The sequence below is a fragment of the Moschus berezovskii genome, chromosome 28 (genome assembly GCF_049115385.1).
Source record: "Moschus berezovskii isolate FMDL1 chromosome 28, NW_MosBer_1.0, whole genome shotgun sequence".
Taxonomy (NCBI): Eukaryota; Metazoa; Chordata; class Mammalia; order Artiodactyla; family Moschidae; genus Moschus; species Moschus berezovskii.
Genome location: NC_142487.1, coordinates 11,748,152 through 11,771,741, shown reverse-complemented (window position 1 = coordinate 11,771,741; position 23,590 = coordinate 11,748,152). Strand labels below are relative to the sequence as shown.

General features: G+C 42.4%; 1 protein-coding gene across 4 annotated transcripts in view; it reads left to right on the top strand.

The window, feature by feature from the left end:
• The window catches only part of SPIRE1 (spire type actin nucleation factor 1), a 161,091-nt gene extending 138,560 nt beyond the window's left edge, over window positions 1-22,531 (top strand). For 3 of the 4 annotated variants that reach the window (XM_055417237.2, XM_088833440.1, XM_055417241.2), the window contains 9 exons: window positions 4,172-4,344; window positions 8,407-8,497; window positions 12,599-12,741; window positions 14,752-14,925; window positions 18,414-18,551; window positions 19,098-19,168; window positions 19,675-19,702; window positions 19,797-19,933; window positions 21,388-22,531. In XM_055417237.2, coding sequence (XP_055273212.1) covers window positions 4,172-4,344; window positions 8,407-8,497; window positions 12,599-12,741; window positions 14,752-14,925; window positions 18,414-18,551; window positions 19,098-19,168; window positions 19,675-19,702; window positions 19,797-19,933; window positions 21,388-21,646 — 1,214 coding nt within the window. In that variant the 3' untranslated portion in view covers window positions 21,647-22,531. The remainder of the gene's footprint in view (window positions 1-4,171; window positions 4,345-8,406; window positions 8,498-12,598; window positions 12,742-14,751; window positions 14,926-18,413; window positions 18,552-19,097; window positions 19,169-19,674; window positions 19,703-19,796; window positions 19,934-21,387) is intronic. The other variant, XM_055417239.2, reaches the window with a different exon arrangement.
• The last annotated feature ends 1,059 nt before the right edge of the window (window positions 22,532-23,590 follow it).

The window sequence follows — 23,590 nt, the reverse complement described above, 5'->3', positions numbered from 1 at the left end:
TGTAGGTGTGTTTGTGTCTTACCAGTTACATGATATTTTCCTGTGCTGGGAAGAAAATTCTTGGTGCTGAGCCTCCTTGATGTGAAGGAGCAACAGGAATTTTGATTTGCTATCACTGCTTGCCACTTGATTTGCCGTCAGTGCTTATCATTTGCTATAATCTATTTTGTACCTTAATGTACTTTGTAGTTTCCACATGCTTCATTTTCTGTTTCTTGTGTTTTCATGTTTTCATTGTGACCTTTTGACTAATCAATTAAAATGTTCCAAATTATAAATGGAAAAGATTGATCCATTCTTATGACCTAAATACAAGAGCTGGAATGTGTTTCTTTAAGTTGTGGCATTAGCAGACTAAGGAGTAAATATTTAAACATGTAGTGTAGATAATGCACGCTAGAATAAGACAGAATTGATATATGTCCTGCTGCTTAGGTATGTTTTAGAAATACTAATCCTTAGTGGAAATCTTAATCCATCAACATTAAGGTAAGTATAATTTATTTTTCTGATGCAAATAAATATACAATCTGTATTTCAGTCATATTTCCTCCAACTAAATAAGGCAGCAGCTGGGTGTATCTAATAGACATAATTATTACACTATGTAAAATAGAAGTTATTATGTATTTAATACTGTGGTTATGCATTTTAGATTCTGAACCTAAGGCATGTGACTTCTAAAGCTATATCTAGCATCTTGAATAGTTTGCTTACTTATAAATATGATTAGAAATTGTCTTATATAGAAGAAGTATAAAGTCTTATCCAAGGGTTTGGTTTTCTCATCAGATACATTAAAGTAATGAGGATTTATTCATTTGAATGGAAAAGTATAAGTAATCAAACTGCTTAAAAATATCTCTTAAAAGCATGTTTAGCCAGAGCTTTTACAAATACGCAGTGTTAGAGAAGTTCACACATACTTAGTCTTACATATGGAGATCACCCTGAAGCCTGACTGTGACATAATGTGTTTTTCTATTAATTCCATGTGTCTCAAAGCTTTGACCTTAGTATGAGGTTTATTTCAGTAGTTTGAATCACCGAGCTCAAATACAGTTATGAACCTCAGCAAGGTCTCCAGGCAGAGAGAGAGCTGTCAGGTAATTTCTCAGATCCCTGTGTTCAGAATGAAAGTAGCTCATGGTAGCCACTGTCACATGTGTTCCCAAACCTTCAGGGTAGTCATTACCCTCACGACTTTACCAGACTTACGTGACACCAGTACTGTTCAAACTTTTAAAATCTACCATGTGTGTGTGGTAGTCACTCAGTTGTGTCTGACTGTGTGACCCCATGGGCTGTAGCTTGCCAGGCTCCTCTGTCTATGGAATTCTCCAGGCAAGAATACTGGAGTATGTTGCCATTCCCTTCTCCGGGGATCTTCCCAACCCAGGGATCGAACTCTGATCTCCCATATTATAGGCAGATCCTTTACCATCTCAGCCACCAGGAAGCCCAAATCTACCATCAGTTCAGTCGCTCAGTCATGTCCAATTCTTTGCAACCCCATGAATCACAGCACGCCAGGCCTCCCTGTCCATCACCAACTCCCGGAGTTCACTCAAACTCATGTCCATAGAGTCGGTGATGCCATCCAGCCATCTCACTCTCTGTCATCCCCTTCTCATCCCGCCCCGAATCTTTCCCAGCAGCAGAGTCTTCTCCAGTGAGTCAACTCTTCGCATGAGGTGGCCAAAGTATTGGAGTTTCAGCTTTAGCATCAGTGCCTCCAATGAACACCCAGGATTGATCTCCTTTAGAATGGACTGGTTGGATCTCCTTGCAGTCCAAGGGACTCTCAAGAGTCTTCTCCAACACCACAGTTCAAAAGCATCAATTCTTCGGCGATCAGCTTTCTTCACAGTCCAACTCTCACATCCATAAATGACTTTAAAAATTTTCTTAAGCAAAAGCATCCATAAAATCATGTATCTTATGTAGTAATTACATTTTTTTCTGAAACATTAACTATGTAACCATTAGAACTGTTGTGATGTCCCTCCTCGCTCCACTGGGGATTTCGCCCTGGGAGCCTAGACTGTGAGCACCACCCCGGGGACACTCACCTGCTTCTAGCAGAGCTCGGCTGGGGCATGGAGAAGCCTGTGCCTTCTGCCAAAGTGCAGGCCCTGGAGGAAGTGTATGGAGAGTGCATGCTGTGGAATACAAGTTTTCAGAATATACTTCAAGATCATTTTTAAACATTGTCTTTTTTTTCCTTCAGTATGAATTAAGCAGTTAGCCCAGTCATTTTCTCCCTTCTCTCTTGAGAGTTTTCCAGTTACTCCTGTGAGTGTGGCAGCCTGTAGCTCTCCTCTGATGAAAGGTCTATTGAAAGATTTTAAGCTTTACAGTTTGTGTGAAAACCTGCTGCTTCTGCCTCTTTGTCCCCTTCAGCACACCCCTCCCCAATTAAACATTTTTTCTAGCTGCTTAATACCTGGAGAGGTGATAACAAAGTTAACTTGTGTGTTGTCAGATTTTCTACTCAACACTTTATGTGAAATGATAAATGATTGACAGGTCTGTCTCTTTCCTTCCCTTCCTGATTCCTTTCCTCTGCTCACTCAAACCCTTCCTTCTAGTTCAAAAGGACAGTTCTAGTTCTGGCCTTCTTGAACTCTAAAATCAGGCAGAAATTGTGAATATTAAGTTAGATATACATCATTTATAATAGTTTACATCATTCTTTTAAATCATGTCAAGGCTGTACTAGAGTATACTTTCTGAATGTTACCTGGAAGCCCATGTCTTCCACTTGAAGCCTGTGAATGCTATACAGTGGGGGAGCCACTGTAAACAGAACCTTATGTTTTATGTTAACTTCAGGTACAACACTTCCTACCAGAAATGAGCAATAGTCATGTCTTTTCAGTGCTCAGTACACTCTTCACCTCTGACTCATCAGGGGAGTTTCACAGACTGCTCCACAGCTGTGGGCATACTGGAACTGCTTTTTCTCATTTTTAAATACTCTATTTTAGTAGTTAGTTATTAAAAATATTAGTTATTGAAACACTGAAGAAATTTATCTCCACTTGCACTGGAAGGTTACAAGCTTTTGGAACTGGTGCTGCCAAGGCTCCTGTGTCAAGCTCTGCTGCGCTGACCATGAGTGGCTGAGTCACGCTGAGCCTTAGTCCACTCGCTCACAAGTGGAGATAAAAGTCAGTGTTAATAATTGCTAATGTTTATTGTGCACCGCCTTTATTACACACACTATTAAGTGTTTTATATGCAGTTGTTAACTTATGTAATCCTCACAGCAAGCCCACTTCTGCTGTTAGCCCTATTTAACAGATGAGGACTGAGTTTGCTGTTATTGCTCAAGGTCAGACAAGTAGCAACAGAGGTAGACTCTGAATCCGAACCATCCGAACCATGCTGTTCTGTGTGTCTGTGCTCCCCACTCTGTTCTCCGCACTCCGTGCAGTGTCCTGGACATGCTCTGTGCTCCCACCCTGTGCTCTGTATAAAATCTGCAGTCTGTGCTCCACACTCCGTGCTCTGTCCTGTGGGCTTACCTGCTCTGTGCTGTGTGCTGTCTGCTCTGTCCTCTCACCCCATCTATAATCTATAGTCTGTACTCTGCACCTCGTGCTCTGCATGCTGCTCCCACACTTCTTTCACTGCCTTTCCATCCAGATTTGAGCTCGGGTAATTTATATCAGCTTTATCAGAAGGAATGTTGCCAAGATTCTGTGTGTGCATGTTTATATGTGTACAGATTATTGGCTATTTTTAGTTTAGACTCAAACCACCCTCAGTCTTGCAGCCCCATGCTGGAGGCTTGTGTATACCGTCACTTCCATCAGTCCATCACTCACTCTTCAGAGTCTCAAGGGAACTCGAGCCTCCCTGGGCCTCTGAGAAGTAAAGCAACTGGAATTGGTTTTCTGTAGGATTTCTCCCAGTTCTAAATTTTAATCTACACATATAGTGAATAAATAGTTATTCATGGAAAGGTTTCCTTTATTTGAGTGTGACAGTTAATGTCAAATATACATGTGTTATATGCCCAGGTGTTACAGAGTGTGGCCTCTGTGCTGTCTGCATGACATAGGAATGCCTTTCAGCTCAGTGCAGGTACTTGAAGACTCCTTTTGGTCCACTGACCACCTTTCTGTGTTTAGGGAAAGGTCAGCTTTTGCCTTTTTTTCCCCAGAGGTGACAACCCCTGAATCTCCCAAGAATGTTGCAGAATCATCCATGGTGAATGGAGGTGTGGCGTCACAGCCCAGAGAAGATGGGTCAGGAGCCGCCCAGCAGGTGCCCGTGCCGCGGAAGAAGCTCCTCAAAGCCCCGACGCTGGCTGAGCTGGACAGCTCCGACTCGGAGGTGAGGCCCACGCCTGTTCAGGGTCAGCCTCCATGGGCCCTTGTGTCACACCAGCCACTGCTTGCCCTCCTCCCAGTTTTCAGCCAGTACCATTCAGTCACTCAGTCATGTCCAACTCTTTGTGACCCCATGGACTGCAGCACACTAGGCTTCCTTGTCCATTACCAACTCCTGGAGCCTGCTCAAACTTGGGTCCATTGAGTTGGTGATGCTATCCAACCATCTCATCCTCTGTCTTCCGTTTCTCCTGCCTTCAATCTTTCCCAGCATCAGGGTCTTTCCAATGAATCAGTTCTTCACATCAGGTGGCCAGAGTATTGGAGCTTCAGCATCAGGTCTTCTAATGAATATTCAGGACTGATTCCCTTTAGGATTGACTGTTTGATCTCCTTGCAGTCCACAGGACTCTCAAAAGTTGTCTCCAACTCTCACATCAATACATGACTACTGGGAAAATCATAGCTTTGAGTATCTGGAACTTGGTCGGCAATGTACTCTCTCTGCTTTTTAATATGCTGTCTAGGTTGGTCATAACTTTTCTTCCAAGGAACAAGCGTCTTTTAATTTCATGGCTGCAGTCGCCACCTGCAGTGATTTTGGAGCCTAAGAAAATAAAATCTGTCACTGTTTCCCCATTTATTTGCCATGAAGTGATGGGACTGGATGCCATGATCTTAGTTTTTTGAATGTTGAATTTTAAGCCAGCTTTTTTACTCTCCTCTTTCACCTTCATCAAGAGGCTCTTTAGTTCCTCTTCAATTTCTGCCATTAAAGTTGGTGTCATTTGCATATCTGAGGTTGATATTTCTCCCCGAAATCTTGATTCCAGCTTGTGCTTCATCCAGCCTCTAATTTTGCTTGCTGTACTCTGCATATAAGTTTAATAAGCAGGGTGACAATATATAGCCTTGATGTACTCCTTTCCCAATTTTGAACCAGTCTGTTGTTCCATGTCCGGTTCGAACTGTTGCTTCTTGACCTGCATACAGGTTTCTCAGGAGGCAGGTAAGGTGGTCTGGTATTCTCATGTCTTTAAAGAATTGTCCACAGTTTGTTGTGATCCACACAGTCAAAGGGTTTAGCATAGTCAATAAAACAGATGTTTTTCTGGAATTCTCTTGCTTTTTCTATGACTCAGTGGATGTCGGCAGTTTGATCTCTGGTTCCTCTGCCTTTTCTAAATCCACCTGGAAGTTCTCAGTTCACGTACTGTTGAAGCCTAGCTTGGAGGATTTTGAGCATTACCTTGCCAGTCTGTGAAATGAGTGCAATTGTGTGGTAGTTTGAACATTCTTTGGTATTGCACTTCTTTGAGATTGGAATGAAAAGTGACCTGTGGCCACTACTGAGTTTTCCAAATTTGCTGGCGTATTGAATATACACAGAAAGGTTTTGTTTTTGAACTAGGATTGTTAAAAAGTAAATTATAGACAGATCTGAAACCCAGATCTAAGCCCCAAATTTTCATATCATAAACTTTCTAGTATTCCAACTAGCAGTATATGAGAATGCCTAAATGAAAACAATTTAAACTGGAAAGGGGCTTAGAAATTGTGTTCAACATCATTACTTTGCAGTAAGAACACAGCCTAGTGGAGGTAGAGGCTCAGTTTACAAAGTCAGACAAGAGAAAAGTAACAGAATCCCCATCAAACTATGAATAGACCTCCCAGCACTAGGTCTTCTTCCACTGCTTTTTTTTTCTTTTCTTAAAATTCTTAATCTCAGTGGTTTTTTTGGTCTATCTTTAATAACCTCTACTAGCCTGACCCAGGTAACATTGTAAAAGTCCAGATAAACTTTGATTGGCACTATATCAAAGCTTTCAGTAGGAAAGCGAAGCTCAGGAGCTGTATCTGTGCCTTAACTGGGCGTCTTGTCAAGAAAAGGGAGATTTTCCTTACTGCCCAGTGAGTTTGGTGCCCAGGCTGGTATCTGAGATGACTCTTGTGGCCTCAGGGACAGCCCCACCCTGGGAGCACAGCTGTGGGCCTTCTGACAGTGACAGGGACTTCTGACATTGGTGAGTGTCAAAGACTAGTATAATGCTGCTGTGAATAATGGAGCGCATGTATCTTTTTGAATTAGTGTTTTTGTTTTTTTCAGATACATACCCAGGAGTGGAATTGCTTGGCCATATTGTAGTTCTGCTTTTAGTTTTTTGAGAAACCTCCATACTGTTCTCTACAGTGGCTGCAGTGATTTGCATTCCTGCAAACAGTATACAAGTGTTCCCACTTCTCCACATCCTCTCCAACATTTATTATTTGTGTTGTTTTGTTTTTGATGATAGCTGTTCTGACAGGTGTGAGGTGATAGCTCCTGTGGTTTTGATTAGAATTTCCCTAGTAGTTAGCAGTGTTGAGCATCTTTTCATGTACCATGTTGGCCATCTGCATTTCCTGTTTGGAAGAATGTCTGCTCAGTTCTTCTGCCTGTTTTTAAATTGTTTGTTCTTGATGTTGAATAAGATGAACTGTTTAAGTCCTATTTGTTTATTTTTGCTTTTATTTCCTATTTTAGGAGATGGATCCAATAAAATATTGCTACAACTTATGTCAATGAGTATCCTGTTTATGTTTTCCTCTGGGAGTTTTATGGTATTCGGTTTTACAGTTAGGTCTTTAATCCACTTTGAGTTTATTTTTTAATGGTAGGATTAGTTTTCAAGTAGTCTGAGAGTGGGTCACTTCCCTAAGGTGGGCAGGCAGAAGGGGGCCATCCACGGCTTCTGGGAGAAAATCCCAAGAAGTGCTGAGCCACACCCGATCCCTACAGTGATCCCATGTCCACCCTGCCTACCCAGGGCGGGCTCCTCACTGCTCTCAGGGGAAGCATTTCACACCCTTGGGAAAGAGGGAGGCTGCGCAGCATGGACGTGCCTCAGACTTTAGGAAAATCAGCTGTAACAGTGGTTCTGGGAAGGTTAGTTGAAGGATGTACAGCGGGATGGTTTCTGCTGTTTGAATCAGGAGCTCCCACCTCATAACTGCTGAGAAGTCCTGTGTGTGACTTCTTTTTTCTTTTTGAGATACTGATAGCTTTTACTTCCTTTTGACCTGCCAGAAGCAGGAGATAAGCTAGTTCTCACTGAATTTTCTGGAGACGTGTATGACATCCCTTGTATGACCTCTGGGTGAGGCTTGGCTGATGTCGCCTGGTTTGTTCTTGGCAGTGAGCACCAGGAAGAGATGGCTGCTCAGACCGTCCTTGTGTGGACTCTGTGGTCTCCATGGCTTTCTTCTGTTCCTTAACTAGGTCCTTTGTATTGGGGCTTGTTCGAAACTAATGCTTTCCACACTGAGTAGGTCAGAAAGGATTTTCACTATTTGTCTCACATGATCATAGACTAATACATCAACCTAACTTTCTTCTATGTTTAAAAATATTTAGCAGTTTTCTCTATGTATTATGGAATTGAGTTGTCTTCCAGTTAATATATATCTCCTGTCATATAGTAAGTAGTAAATTTTTCATGAATAAATATTGTACTTCACTTTGGTGTAGTCTAAAATTAAGAAGGTCTCTTCTCACAAGTAATAAGAATTAAACTTTATTTGGCACAATGCAGACATATTTCTCATGAAATATGTTTTCATTCATTCAGCAAATATTTATGCATTAGTTAGTAAGGGATGGACTTGGTAGTAGGTAACAATGAACAAAACACATCTACCTCTGTAGGGGTTATAAGCCTGTTAGTTTTTTAAATGTGTTAAATACTTGACTGATGGTGTTAATTACCACTTGTTGTGTGGAGGGTGATGTGTTAAGCATTTTAAATGTGTTCTCAGGTTTGTCCTTGTAGTAACCCTATTGAAATTATGAAACAGATAAGAAACTTGCTCTATGTCACATCACTCTAATGAGGAACAAAACTGGGGCACACACCCAGATATGTCTAATTTTAGATCCCTTCTAGTTTTGTCTCCAACTTGTTTTGAACCTTGGACGTTAAAATGTGGTTCCTCCCATTACCTCTTATGAGTGAACACTGCTAATGAGCATGAGAGCACTAGTCTAAGAAATCTGTCTCTCCCCCGTGCCCTGTGTCTTTTTCAGGAGGAGACCCTGCCCAGGTCTGCCAGCAGCAGCAGTGTGTCTCCCTCCTTCCTGGAAGACCCTTTCCTGGAGACTGTGTCCACAAGGAAGAGTGAGTATTTGTGGTACAAAGAACCAGTGTCAGATGCCTTAAAAACATGTGTATCCTAGGAAAGGGAATCCCAAAGTGCCTTGTTGTCATTTGGGGTAACTAGTTAAAGACCCAACCCTGGAATTGGACTGGTCAGGAGCAGAAATAATTGTTTTTTTCCTAGAATAACATAAGATAGGGCTAAACTGGTAATTGGGTCTCAGGTTCTCAACTTACAACAAACCAGTCACCTTTGGGCTACAGATAATAGCTGTAGGGAGTAGGTCAGCCTGTGTGTACTTTTTAGAATTACATTATCTAAATTTAAGCCAGAAGTCCTGAATAATCACACTTGTTATCATTCCTGTTACACACACACAAATACACCCCCACACACCCTTCCCCCTTACCCATGTACAAGTATAGATAATAAAAACACCTTTGTAACTCTTCAGGTAATAGGTTCTAATACAGAATCTAAAATGAAATGATTTTGAAAAGTATTGTTGGCCATCTTTTTGAAAATACTTATTTGGCTGAGTTGGGTCTTCACTGGGGCGTCTGGGATCTCCATGGTGTCATGTGGGATCTTTCCCTGAGGTGCCCAAACTATCTAGTTGTGGTGTGTGGGCTTAGTTGCTCCAACGGATAGGATCTTAACTTCCCAAACCAGGTATTGAACCTGTGTCCATGGCATTGCAAGGCAAATTCTTAACCAGTGGACCACCAGGGAAGCCCCAGTGTTGGTAGTCTTTTCATTTGTAAGATTAATATAAAGGATTAAAAATTATATATTAGACGGGAGGATTCTGGGAAGATGGCAGAGTAGCCTGTACCATGTAGTTGTCTTTCTACCTCGACAATAACTGCAGTGGCAGAATCTGTCTGATATATTTGGAATGCTAGAATCTGTCGAATGCTTACAACTTCCAGGGGAAGATGGTGAATTGTGGTTAACTTCAGTAGATTTCGGGCTTCCCTTGTAGCTCAGCTGGTAAAGAATCCGCCTGTAATGCGGGAGACCTGGATTTGATCCCTGGGTTGGGAAGATCCCCTGGAAAAGGGAAAGGCTACCCACTCCAGTATTCTGGCCTGGAGAACTCCATGGATCATATAGTCCATAGGGTCGCAAAGAGTCGGACGTGCCTTTCACTTTACTTCAGTAGATTTCAGCTCTTAGTGAGGGGCAGCCATTCATTCCCCTGTCCCCGTCCATGTGACAGGCAGCTGTGTGCCGTTCCTAAAGCAGGTTGCACACAGCTGGAGGGGCCAAGACGGACAAAATGACCTGGTCCCCCAGATCTTGGGGCCCTGTGTTCTGGTCACCGCTTCTGATTTCAGAGGGGCAGAGCTGAGTTTGTTGTCAGCTTCCCCCTCACCCCTCCATATCTCCAGGGGATATGCAAGAATTGGAAAGTAACCATGAATGCCCAGGGAATGGCTCATCAAGGACCTGAGGAAATGTTAAGTTTACATCAGGCTGATCTTTGACTATCAGCCTTCAAGAATAAGATAAACAATGAATAGAGACAGTAACAAAACTCAGCAAACTCTGGGGAAGGGTAGAATCTAATTTCCAGAGTTACCACATTGATGAATTCAAATGTCCAGTGTTCAACAAAAAATCACAAGGCACATAAAAAAACAGGAAAGTATGGCTCATTCAGAAGAAAAAATAAGTCAACAGAAACTGTACCAGAGCAAAAGGGAGGTTTATTTCTATAAGAATTTATGTTAAAAACAAGACTTGTGTTGAAAACAAAATTTCAACAGGTAGTCGCACAATAAATGTTCTGGTTTTAAAAACAAGAATGATGTCAAATCAAATATATATAATTTGCAAATATCTTTTGTTTTCTGGGTTAATCTTTTCACTTTCTTTTTTAACTTTTTATTTTGTATTGGGGTATAGCTGATAAACAGTGTTGTGACAGTTTCAGGTGAACAGTACAGGGGCTCAGCCATACATATGCATGTATCCATTCTCCCCCAAACTCCCCTCCCATTCAGGCTGCCACATGACATTGAGGAGAGTTCCATAGCACTCTGAGGCTTTTGATTGGAACATTTTAGTCCATTTCCATTTAAAGCAATGATTAATATTTGTGCATGCGTGCTTAATTGCTCAGTCATATCTGACTCTGCAGTCCCATAGACTGTAGCCCACTGGGCTCCCCTGTCCATGGAATTCTCTAAGCAAGAATACTGGGGTGGGTTGCCATTCCCTTCTCCAGGGTATCTTCCCAACCCAGAGATCAAACCCAGGTCTCCTGCATTGCAGGCGGATTCTTTACAGGCTGAGCCACCAGGAAAGCCATTATTGGTATTTATTGATATTAATAGGTATGTATGTACTGCCATTTTGTTCATTGTTTTGCGGTTGTTTTTATTTAATCTTTTTCCTTGATCACTATCTTTAGTGTTATGTGGAGTCCTTTCCCTTTTCTGTGTGTGTATCTGTTATATAGGCTTTTGGTTTGTGGTTACCATATAGATTAATATATTGACAGGTGAATATTTTAAGTTGATGAACTCTTACATTTAAACACATTCTAACAGTACTACATTTTTACCTTGACACACACATTTTGTTTTTAATAATCACATTTTACATTTTTATTTATATTTTTAGCCCTTTAGACCAATTTATTTTATATCCATTTAATATATCATCTGGGACTTCCCATGGTCCAGTGGCTAAGACTCTGTACTCCCAAATGCAGGGGGCCCAGGTCTGATCTCTGGTCAAGGAACTAAATCCCACATGCCGCAACTAAGACCTAGCTCAACCAAATAAATAATAAATATTAAATATATATATATATATCATCCAACAGAGTACAGTAAAGTTTACAGTTGGGTGCATATAACAGGGTATTTAATACCACTGAATTTGTATGTTTTAAAATGTTATAATTGGTAAATTTTTACAGTGTACAGTTGGGTAAGATGGTAAATATTATGTGTATCTTACTGCAATTATTTAAAATTTTACTAAGAAAAAACATATTAGAGTATCTTTAGTATACTGACTTCATTTTTTGTACATGTACATGTGGAGGTTTCAGTGGAAAATTCTTCAAATAGTATTTTAATTTACTTAGATTACATCAAAAACAGCAGGAGCTGACCGTGGTTATTATCTGTAATTGGTATTTGACCAGACCCATTAAATATTATAGAGACTGTATTAAATCACATGATGGATTTCTGTACCTTTTCTTGATTGAGGGAATTATATTCTGTTTTTTTTAGTGATTTATTGCTAGGACAGTCCAAGTAGATGGTCATCTCTTCCTCACTGTGCTGACTTTCACTTTTCCTCATCTTCTTACTGTGCAGAGGGTGGGAGGAAGGATGGACAGACAGACAGCAGAGTTCTGTGATGTCCTCCTGTGTTTCCACAATGTGAATCAGAGCCTGAAACATTGCCTCTTTAAGCTCTGTCCCCAGATATTCCTAGACAGAGGAGCAGTGGCATATATAATATTAACATTGAAGCTGAAACTTATTTTTTTTTAATTTAAATAAAGCTTGATTTAAACTAAGGATAAAATGTCTTGATACACATCAAGAAGAAAGAGTTTTCATATTTTATCTTTTAAAAGGAAGGTATACTTGACAATTTTGGTATGATTTCACACAAACAATACATAATTTTCACATGCTTTTAAAATAAAGCCCAAGATCTATTCCTTGAATTCTTTGCCCTTGAAATTGTTTATTGAATACAAGTCTTTTGCCCAATTAAAAAAAATTTTAAATCAAGCCTAAGACTCTTAATTTCAAAATTCTGTGGAAAATAACAGAATGGCATATTATGAATCTGAGACTCCACTTATGTTGCATTTTATGCATGAATTTGAATATTGAACGCATTTTCCTTTTCCTTGCTATTTCAGTAGTAAGTTTATCTTGCAAAGATTATTCTATAACAGTCTTCCAGGGTCCCCTAGGGGCCTCCAGTCCTAGTGTATCACTGCAGCAAAATCAACACTTCATCTTTGAATGCAGTTTGTCACACATGGCAGAGGGTTTTCTGTTAGAAATTTGAAACCTAAGTTGCTTTTTTTTTCATTTATAAGAGAACTGATTTCAGTTTGGTTCATCCTGTTTCTTCAGACCCTCCCAAGTTCTTGCCCATATCCTCCACACCTCAGCCTGAGCGACGGCAGCCACCCCAGAGGCGACATTCCATTGAGAAGGAAACACCCACTAACGTGAGACAGTTCCTGCCAGCATCCAGGCAGAGCTCCCGGTCTCTCGTAAGTAGCGCATAGACTCTGCAGAGCAACTTGTAAGCAGTTAGAGACCTGGAATCATTAGTTTCCTTGAGAAGCTTATAGAAGCTAGAATGAACTTTATAAATAACCTTATTTGTTGTTATTAGCTGAAGAAAACCAATCCTAAGAGTAACCAAGTGAAATCTGACATTCTTTGTTCATTTAAAGTACTTTTTTCCCCCGGAACACTTATTTATGGTTGAAAGTATGGATATTTATTAAAGAAACACTTTTTTCCTTTCAAATGCCACTTAAAAATTGTTGAAACTAAACAGAAAACTTAGTGAAATCTGACTACAGTAGACTCTTATTGAGGCAGATATCCAAAGGGAGAATTTTGATTCATAAAAATCCATTGTTCCTTGTTTTCAAGCATGTTTTGTGATACTGGAGTCACTGCAGCTGTTTGGATGGGTTGACAGTTTGCACTGTTTTCCAGAGATGTACAGGCTTACGTCCTGGCTATTCACTTATCAGACATGGGATGTAGCCCACGAGGTCCTTCCAGGAAGAGGCAGCAGATCTGCCAGAGGAAACCTGCAAAGGTTCTTTCTGTCCCACTTGACTTCCCAAATACCTGCACTGTTGAGGTTAAAGTTAGCAGTGTAAAGGCACTGTCAGATTAACTACAAGGAGTATTTGGCTGGTGCATGTGTGCTAAATTGCTTCAGTCATTTCAGACTCTTAGCGACCCCCATGGACTGTAGCCCACCTCTGTCCATGGGATTCTCCAGGAAAGAATACTGGAATGGGTTGCCATGCCCTCCCCCAGAGGACCTTCCCGATCCAGGGATCGAACCCATGTCTCTTACGTCTCTGGCGTTGGCAGGCGGGTTCTTTCCCACTAGCACCACCTGGGAAGCCCTATTGGCTGGTGATAGAAACTTTACCAAGGAAGGCCATGAGGTGTCTTCCTGGCACAGGGGAGCTCAGTGTGTATGGTCAGGCTGTGAGCTGTTTTTGTGGAGGAGGAGAGCAAGGTACAACCAACATGGCTTTGTGAAGAAGGGGCTTAGTGAGCAGGCAAGGGAGCCCTGTGGTCTGTGCCGACTGGTATTTGTTCACAGAACTCCGCCCCCTCAGTGCCTCTAGGTCCCAGCTGAGATGCAAGACCCTCCAGATCAAAGTCCTGACTTTTCTTGCCAGTAACTTATCATGGGAAATCCATAAAATCCCACTCCTTTAGTGGCAGTGACATCTAGTTTTGTAAGTATTATTTTTAAAAGCATGATTTAGCTATTTTTTTTTAAGAAAACATTGAATCATTTTGCATTTATAAGGTCTCAACTAAAGACAGCAGAAAAGTCTTTTGTTGTTACTGATACTCATTTATATTGGACCTTCCTCCCTTTTCTCCTGGGGTTTCCCAGGTGGCGCTAGTGGTAAAGAACTCACCTACCAATAGTGTAGACACAGGAGATGCTGGTTCAATCCCTAGGTCAGGAAGATCCCCTGGAGGAGGGCATGGCAATCCACTCCAGTGTTCTTGCCTGGAGAATCCAATCCCATGGATAGAGGAGACTGGTGGCTACAGTCCGTGGGGTTGCAAAGAATCGTACACAACTGAAGAGACTTAGCACCCTTTCCTCTGGATGTTGAAAGTGTACTTTATTCATCGTTTGGTCAGATGATTGGGGGCCGCACCCTCCGAGTAGAGGGGAGGGGTAGCTGCTCAGTGTGTGTTTCTGCCGTCACCTTGGGCCTGCATCCCGCAAACCTGTGTGGGAGGTAAGAGTTCACAGGACAGCCGAAGTGTTGCTGTGTGAACTCAGATTTTCCAGCCGTGACTTCGTGGTTGATTTCCTTTTGACACACATGGATGCAGATGATGGCCTGGAGACTCTTGTGGAATCTAACATTAATGCCCTCCGTCGTGTTTTTGTCTGTTTTTCTGTCATGCTCTGTAATGGTTCTATATCAGTCACTCATGTTCAGCAGTGTTTTCTCCATTTCTTCTCCCCTGCTGTTCTCTTCCCCATACGTATTGTTCAGGTTCCAAGGATGACCAGAGCATGGCCAGCGCCGCCTTTCCGACCACTTTTTTCTACCCTCCAAACAGCTTCTCTGCTCGGCTCTCACCCTTTGGAGGCAGCCATGCTGGGGGTAGCAGGGGCTGTTTATTATCTGTGTGAGAGAGCTTTTACCAGCAGGTGGAGACACACACAGGTTGGCCTCCTTCTGCGGGCTCTGGGAGTTACCTTCCTCTGTCTCTGGTCACAATGCCTCAGCTGCTGCTCTCTGCACAAATTAACGCTTAGATGGACACTTTGCTTCTGACCGTTGATTCCAATCTTTGGTAGATGCATAGATCACACCATGATCTCAAATGACGGGGTGATAGAGAAAGGACAACGAGCTCAGAATGCAGCGACACAGGGAGCCTGTGGGCGGAGCTTCCGAGGGACCCGATGGAGAGGCATTCCCGCCAGCCCCCCCACCCCCCCCAAGCAGCCGTCCACACTCAGCTGCCCAGCCAGGGAGCCACAGGGACTCTTCCCCTTCTCCAGCTCCCGTTCAGCTGTTACGATGGTCAGGATGGTTGTTAGAAAAACCCACGCTGCTTGTCTGTACAGAGAAATCAAGTTTTCTTTTATCAATGTGATTATTTAAAATATTTTAAATACTCATTTTGTATTGTCTTTGAGATTTTCATATAGAATACACTTTTTAGAGAAAGTATAATATCCAGACCTCAGTGGCATAAAAAGCCTGGGGACTGTCTTCAGGCTTCCCCTGCCTGCAGTGCGACCTGTGTGGCAGCAGCCCGCCTGGCTCCAGGGTCCTTCCTGTTGACCAGACCTGTTCTTGACAAGCAAACAGCCACTAGTTTCTTTGTTATTCTTTATCACCCATCTTGCTGCAGAAAAGAGGCTGAATGTAAATGAGGTACAGCAGATTACTCTCTCGTCGTTTGGCGTAAAATTCAGGCTCAGTCCTGTTTTTCGTTTTTGATCTGGCCAAGTGAGCACGTGGTGGTTAGATGCAGGAGTGGCAGTTAGTACCACCCCTCCTACTGCTGTTTCTGAAGATCTATGACATTTGGTTTTTATTTTCAACCCTCCTCAGTCTGTCTGCTAAGTCTTCAGATGACTTTTGATAGATAATTTACCTTGAATTTTAAAGATGAACTTGAAAAAAGTAATTAAACTTAATATTTGCTCTTTTTAAGTGTGCTTTCCTTTGGTTTATTAAAACTCAAAAGGCTGTTTTGGATAATTGTCAAATCTCTCCTATTTATTTATGAAGTTTGGGCTAACCAAAAACACCATAGAATGTGACTGTTTCTCCAGCTCAGTAACAGATGATACACTGTGCTCTCTATAATTTCTGTGCTGGCTTAACTCTGACGCCTTTTGAATGGTAAATATAACCAGAATATTCAACAGAAACCCAGCCATTTTAGTGACATATGTACAGTGAGTTCTAAAGGCACCACAGCTGCTCCTGTAGTATATTGTAATCTCTGAAAATTTAAGATTGAGCTTCCCGTTTCTAACTTTGGGAGCTGCCCTGCAGCACAGAGCAGCCAGAGAATCAGAGTCGTGCTGCTCCGGCCCCTGGCACCTGTGCCGGGCCAGGACCCAAGTTCCACGCCTGCTGTAGTGTGACCGGCCCCTCATGACAGTGGGGACAGGGGCCCAGCTCGGGGTGGGGCATGAACCCTGAGTGCTCTTCACATTTTGTGGCATGAGGATCTCAGCAAGATCTGGGGTAATTTGACTTTGGGGATGTTCAATCAGTATTTTTTCATCAGTTGAAAAAAAATAACGAAAGCTAGTCTATAATTATTTATTTTCTTTCATGTTGCATTAAAGTTTTGTTGTCCTTGGGAAAGCACCAGACTTAAAACATTAGCATTTGACCTGATGGAAGCTATTTAGCAAAGAATAATCTGCTTGAAATTCTAAAAAAAAAAAAAAAAACATGAACACCAAAAAAACCACCATTTCTTATTTTATCTGACAGAGCAGTGGATTCGGGTATGGTTCAATGCAGAAAGTCGAAAGTAAGCTCTCACTGAGCCTGTCTGTGACTCGAGGCTGAGGAGAGGGCAGTGCCTGCTATCAGGGTTGCAGCACATCTCACCACCTGTGTCACCTTGTAAGGTTGCATCTTCCTAACACACGGCCACCAATCTCGGGGAGCAGTCTTCTGCTTGTTTGCTAGATTCCTATATAGGTAGTCATGCTCGTTGCTGATGAACAAAGACGAATGTAAAGGCTTCTTAACAACACATGTCAGAAGCTGAGAAAAATTGCTGTTCGGTGTGTGCAGCCGGCACGTTAGTCTGAGCACAGTTGTGATGTCCAGCACTCAGAGGCCATCCTGTCCTAGTGGACACACACACTCTGTTCTCAGGGCCGAGCAAAGCACAGTAAATATTGGACATGCCAGCTGAAGCCTGTTATCTTTGAAAGCACTTCCTACTGAGAGAAAATTGTGTGATGGTGGGCTTTTTTGAGTATTTAGACATCCTAGAGCAGATGATATAATCTAACAAACTATCCTCCCATCCTCCAGATACTAAGCTGTTCATCTTAAAAATTCAACTGCAGGATCTTTTCTAAAACATTTTTAGCAAATTTAATCTTCCCTAAGTTAGCTTGAACAGAGATAATTTTGTAATGACTCTAAGAAGCAGTAATTCTGCAAACTTTCTTTTTTTATAGTAAATGCTAATGTTTGTCAAGTTTGCAGCCTAAATTTGTTTTTGTTTTTCTCTGATTAGAAGACAGAACTGAATGTTAATTCTCCATGAACTGCATCCATAGTCTTGTGCTTTCTTGTTTGGCTTGTCTGACTCCAGAATGCCTGTGCACAGCGCTGCTGTGTGTGTGGGTGTGAGTTCCAGTGTGTGCACACCGAGGGCATGGGTTTGTGAGGCCCACATGCTGTGGGTGCACAGGACGTTTCTGTCTTTCTGCTGGGTCCACAATCGGTGCAGGGCTAACTGGGAGCAGGCGAGAGGCTCTTTATTCAGTGGGATCAGTTACATCAGCGTCATCCTCCACAGTCCCGTGTGGAAAAGTGACAAGGGCTCTGGAGTGCATGGGGCAGCCCAACGGGAGTGTCTGCTGGCCTCCAGGTCCAGTTCACTCACACCATTAGGAGTTTTCAGGCTGTGCTGATGTAACTTACCGCTAAATAACGTTTCTCAATGTCAGTTACTAACTATCTTCTTTGGGCTGTTCTGGGTACCACAAATCAGTGTTTAAAACTGTACCAGTATTGTAGATTTGCTGTTTACCTTTGAGCAGATAGTATACAACAGAAAGCTACCTACTGTCTATGTATATCAGGAGAAAATGGACATAAATTTGGTTTAGAACAGCAACATTTCCCCCAGATTTCAGGACACAGATACTCAGCCTCCCCTTCAGGGACTGGAGATGCCTGAGATGCATCTGAACACACATGAGAAACTTCTGTTACTGGAGGTCTTGGTCAGCTAGTGCTGCCTGGGACCCGGCAGTCTCCTGCTACCTTCTGGGTGTGATCAGAGATTGTGGTCCCCAGAGCGCGCCAGCTCTGCCCCAGGGTTTCCTGGGAGCCTCTTTCTTCTTTGGAGCTACTAACCAGGGCCCTGATATGGAAGGGACATGGCCTTGCTGAAGGGGGTGGGGCTTCTTGCTCACATGGATTCTGACTTTCAGGAGGAGTTCTGCTACCCGGTGGAGTGCCTGGCACTGACCGTGGAGGAGGTGATGCACATTCGTCAGGTCCTGGTCAAAGCAGAGCTGGAAAAGTACCAACAGTACAAAGATGTCTACACGGCTCTGAAAAAAGGAAAGGTAGAGCCCTTTCCAGTTGGTGGGTCACGCGGGCACTATCTGCTGCCAGGTGGCACGGGGCTTTGGGGGCTCCAGGGGCCAGAGGCTCACCCTTTGCCAGGCAGTCCCTGTTCACTTGCTCACAGAAGCGAGTATTATTATTTCTCCCAGAGAAATTGAAAACCGTAAGGTTTAAAACCACTGTAATAAATAATGGTGTGCCTTCCTAAAACCAGGTCTGCTCTTAGTTGTTAAACTTTTAAAGAATTATTGAGAAAATACATCTGAGAAACACAGGACACTTTTTTAGAATCTTCTTCAGATTGCTTCCATGATGGCAAGACCCTTAAGAGCTGTGGCCTTTTTCTCCCGTGTAAAAGTAGAATTATAATCAAATACAGAGCCAGATTGTAACTGTCACAGAATCAAACTTAGTAAAGGATCTCTAAATGCTCTTCTGCCTTTGTCTACTAAGACTTTCCACACATAAATACGTGTTTAGATGTACAAATTAGGAAATTAACTGTTGGCAATTCTTTTTTCTCCTTTAAAATTTCTGTTTTTTAGCTCTGCTTTTGTTGCCGAACTAGAAGGTTCTCCTTCTTCACCTGGTCTTATACCTGTCAGTTCTGTAAGAGGTAAGGCTTTTTGTAATTGATGACAGTAGTCAAGGAAACACCTCTACTGTTTCATCATTTTTCTCACAGGAACAATAGTAGAAATAATCCAGTGTTATCATGTGCCATACTTATGAGTTACAATAGCAGTTGCTTCAACAGTGGATGGTTATTTGATATTAAGCCTGGAAAATTTTTCTCTGCATGTATTTCTAAAATATTCAAGATAGTTCTAATAATAATATGCCATGTTAGAGCAGAAAAAAATAGATGTGACTCTCAGGCGAGCCCACAATAGACAAGAAAATCCCAGTTAAGTTGATCCTTTCATAGGACATAGCATGAAGTTTTACAGACTGATGGTCTTTTTTGGCAAGCCAATTGTATCAGTTTGTTTCATTCGGTAGAAGAACTGGAGTTTGGGGGACCAACTGTAGACAGGTAGAGGCATGCACCTTTGGCTTCTCTTGACTCTCCAGTCATATTCATGGAATCACGCTAAGTAACCCTTCTGATTTTGTGTACAGGCCGGTGTGCTCACAGTGTTGCAAAAAGGTAAGCCAAGCTCAGTAAAGTTACAGCTTGTGCTGATTTCAGTGACTCTGCCTCTCCAGCAGTCCTGCTCATTCTGTTTTATTTGGGATCATAGATGCGGCTGCCCTCCAAGCCATACTCCACCCTTCCTATCTTTTCACTGGGACCGTCTGCCTTGCAGAGAGGGGAAAGCTGTATGAGGCCAGAAAAACCCTCCACCGGCCACCATCGGCCACTTCGGAGCATTGCCAGGTGAGCAGGAGGCCTGGGTCTCCAATGTGTCCTTTGTGAAAGAAGAAAGCACTTTCAAGGACTGTGGTGACATGGTGGGATATTGGCTTGAGGAAGGGCACATGGGTGGGTTAGTTTTAATAGTTTTGACTTACACACATCTCCAAAAGTATCATGTCAAGGATAATGGCTAGCTCCTTGAAAGACACAATCTCATGGTTTATTATTTTTTCTACTTTGGAAATAATTACTTTCATGTATCCTTTAAATGTCATCTTTAAAACTATCCTTTTCAGCAGAGTTGAAAACTTGCACATAGAGTCTATAATCTTTCTTTCCTTTAGTTTTGAAAAAAATATTTTTAATCCTATGTTTACAGTGATCTGCAATAGCTGACTTACATTCCTAAAATAAAGACAGAAATAAAGCTTTATGCCAAGAGCTGGCATTTTAAAAGGAAAACATGCCTGGGTATCAGTCGCTTTGTGTTCAGGTTAGTGTTGGTCTTTAAGACAGACAGGAGGAAGGCAGACCAGCTCAGGACCCAAGGGGCAGTGTTTTACACACCAGCAGCCCCTCCATCTGTGAGGGACACTAGCATTGGTGCCAAATGCTGGATCGTGGCCATTCAGCATGTAAAGGCCTGTGGACAGTCGGGTGAGGGAGTTGGAAGCTCCTCAGACCTGTGTCTGAGGCTTCTGCCCTGTGCTCAGCCCCTATCCTGGGCTCCTGAGTTTGGGCTGCTGTCCATGGATGGGCTCAGGACAAGTGAACATGGCTGCTGTTCTTTCCTGTACTTAATTCTTCATTCCTGTTTGGTTTAATTAAAATAGTAAGTAGATGATTCCTAGTTATTTCCAAAAACTATCCAAAACATTTCCAGTGATGTTGGTCTAGTTAACTCCAGTTCTCTGGAATCCAAATAGTCACCTAGGTAAAGACAATTGCTATGGTCAGGGAGGTATATTTGATAAATACGAAAATAAGAAAGTAGTCCAAAGATAATTTTTCAGGTTGTCATAGGATTAAGATAAATTTACTTCAATTTCCTGTAGTTTTCTGCCCTACCATCAAGAGTTAAGTAATGTTCATTAACCATGACATGGGGTCACTGAGAAAGAACTTGAAGTTTTCTCTGCATCATCAGTGGGGTGTTAGCAACATGTACTTCATTTCAGTTGTTTTGTTAGCATTCATGATCTGTGTGCAGTAGGTGAATACTCTGAATATCCTATTTTACAAAAATTCTATAAGGGGTACTAAGATTCTTAATAAAACATGTTTCCTGGTTTGTTTTTTAAAAAATATTTTGAATGTTGTCACCAGTTATAACTTCTTTGGACGAATCTGACATGTGACAGTCATCACCTATTCCATCATATTTTGGCAACAAATTTGCTTTTTCTACATGTATTTTCTTAGTATTGCAGTAGAATTCTTAAACAGTAATGGATATTTTAAATGTTTTTTTCAAGACTGTCCTCAAAATCTAAGTCTGTGGACAAATCAGATGAAGAACTCCAATTTCCTAAAGAGCTGGTGGAGGACTGGAGTGCTATGGAGGTGTGTGTGGACTGCAAAAAGTTCATTTCTGAGATCATCAGCTCAAGCCGCCACAGTCTGGTGTTGGCCAACAAGAGAGCCCGATTGAAGAGGAAGACGCAGTCCTTCTATGTGTCCTCAGCAGGCCCCTCAGAGTACTGCCCCTCAGAGAGGACCATCAGTGAGGTCTGAGCCCTGTGCCTTCCTGTGGGAGTCGCGTTCCTGTGAGGACACTGAGCGGGCTGTCACTGTCTCCTCACCGTGGTTAACTGGCTTGGGTTTGCATGAGAATCAGGGTTTTGCAGTGTTGCATTGTTCCACAGACTAAATGCTGTGTTCATGTCAGTTGATAACGTGACCAGTCGCCAGTTGCTCATCTGCACTAAGAGGATAGTAGTTTGAAGCTTGATTTTGTGTGATTATAGATTTGGAGGCCAGAAACTTTCCTCTTAGTTCTTTACTGTGCCTGAAATAATGTTCTAAGGCAGAAAGGTTCTCGTGTGAGGAATCAGTCTAGCACAGGCCGAGGCCAGCATGGTCTAAGCAGTAAGTCATATTGGCATTTCCACTGACGGTGTTCCTACCTGATGCACACAGACCCCTGGAGGTCTCACAGCACAGAACCTGCAGGGTTTTCTTGTGCCTCAAACTGGTTTTAAGTTATTGTTGCTCTGAGACACTTGGGAAGGGCTCTCCACTGCCTCCCAGGACAAAGCATCTGAGCTGTAGGCCCGGGGCGGGTACCTCTGTCCCTGGGCAGCAAGGCAGTGTCTCCTGAGCAAGTGCTAGGCTGTCCTTATCTTGAATGTATTACAGTTACTAGTAGTTCTGTATTGGAGGTCTAAGAAAGTTTTGTGGCATCATGGGACAAAGGCAGGCTAGAAGTTTGTCCAGAAGTTCAGTACTTTGGCCAGAAGAAGGGCTGTGAGCACCACGGGGAGCGAGCTGGAGCACCCACCTTTCCAGCTAAAATTTTCATAACTTTACAGTCTCACCATCATGACTAAATTAAGCCACAATTTGGTATGTAAGGTCTCAAACTGAAATTTATTTTTATAAATGAATTTTAAAGGAAAACCATGGTCTAGTCTTTTAAAATTACTAGAAAATTAACCTGCCGATAAGCTTTTTGGATGCTTTTTGCACACATTTTCCTTGTAAGCAGCTTGAGTGGGTAGGGTGGGCTTTGATGAAGCAGAGCTGGAGGCAGCACCATACTCCTGTCACTTCTCAGCTGTGTGGTCCGTTCCGTGGCCTCTCTATGGTTCTGGTTGGCTCAGTGGTGACCAGCCAGTCACATTCACAAGCCTGGTTAGTGCGCCAGGCCGCTTTCTGACACTCTCTGGGACACGTCTGCATCAGCACTGGAGACAGCACTGTTCACCAAAAGGCATGGCAGTCACTCCACGCCCCCTCAACAGCATTTCTATAGGGAATTAACAGTAATACCTCAGAACTGCTCTGGTAGTGGTTTTTCATGGTTGAAATTTATAAATTAGTAAATTGCTTAAAATTACAAAATAAACTTTACCAATTGACTAAAGTAATTAATGCATGTTAACAATTTGTATTTGCATGTAAAAGTGGGCCACCAGAAAACCCTGATTATGGAAATACTTAGACTGTTTTAAAGAGGCTCATGTGAGAGCTTCAAATGTTACATTGAGTGAATCTTGTTTGTATCATTTTCCAAGGGATGGTTTCAACTCTAGACCCCTGATGGTTTGGCCTGAGCCTCTAGACCATCCCCAGGACAGGTGCAAGGAAGACAGTGAGGGGCAGATGCGGGTGTTTGTGTCCGTGGAAAAAACAGACCCAGGAGAGTGTGCTTTTTAAAATAATGACTAGTTTATAGGTGTTTCTAAAATACGAACAGCTAATCCCTCCCCCCAAATGAGAATCCCATTCATATGGCAAAATCTAGCCCGAGTAATCCTTGACTTCACTGCTCCAGGTTTGTGACACTGTTCAGCTTTTGGGGCATCGTGAGCCATAGGTTTCCATGGGACAGTTTGCAGAAAGAGTAGTAAAGGGCACATGGCACAGCTGAGATTGTAGAAATCAAATCTGCATCCCTTTCTGGTGCCAAACAAATCCCTGCACTCAATCCACCCGCATCCATGGCGTCTGTCCACC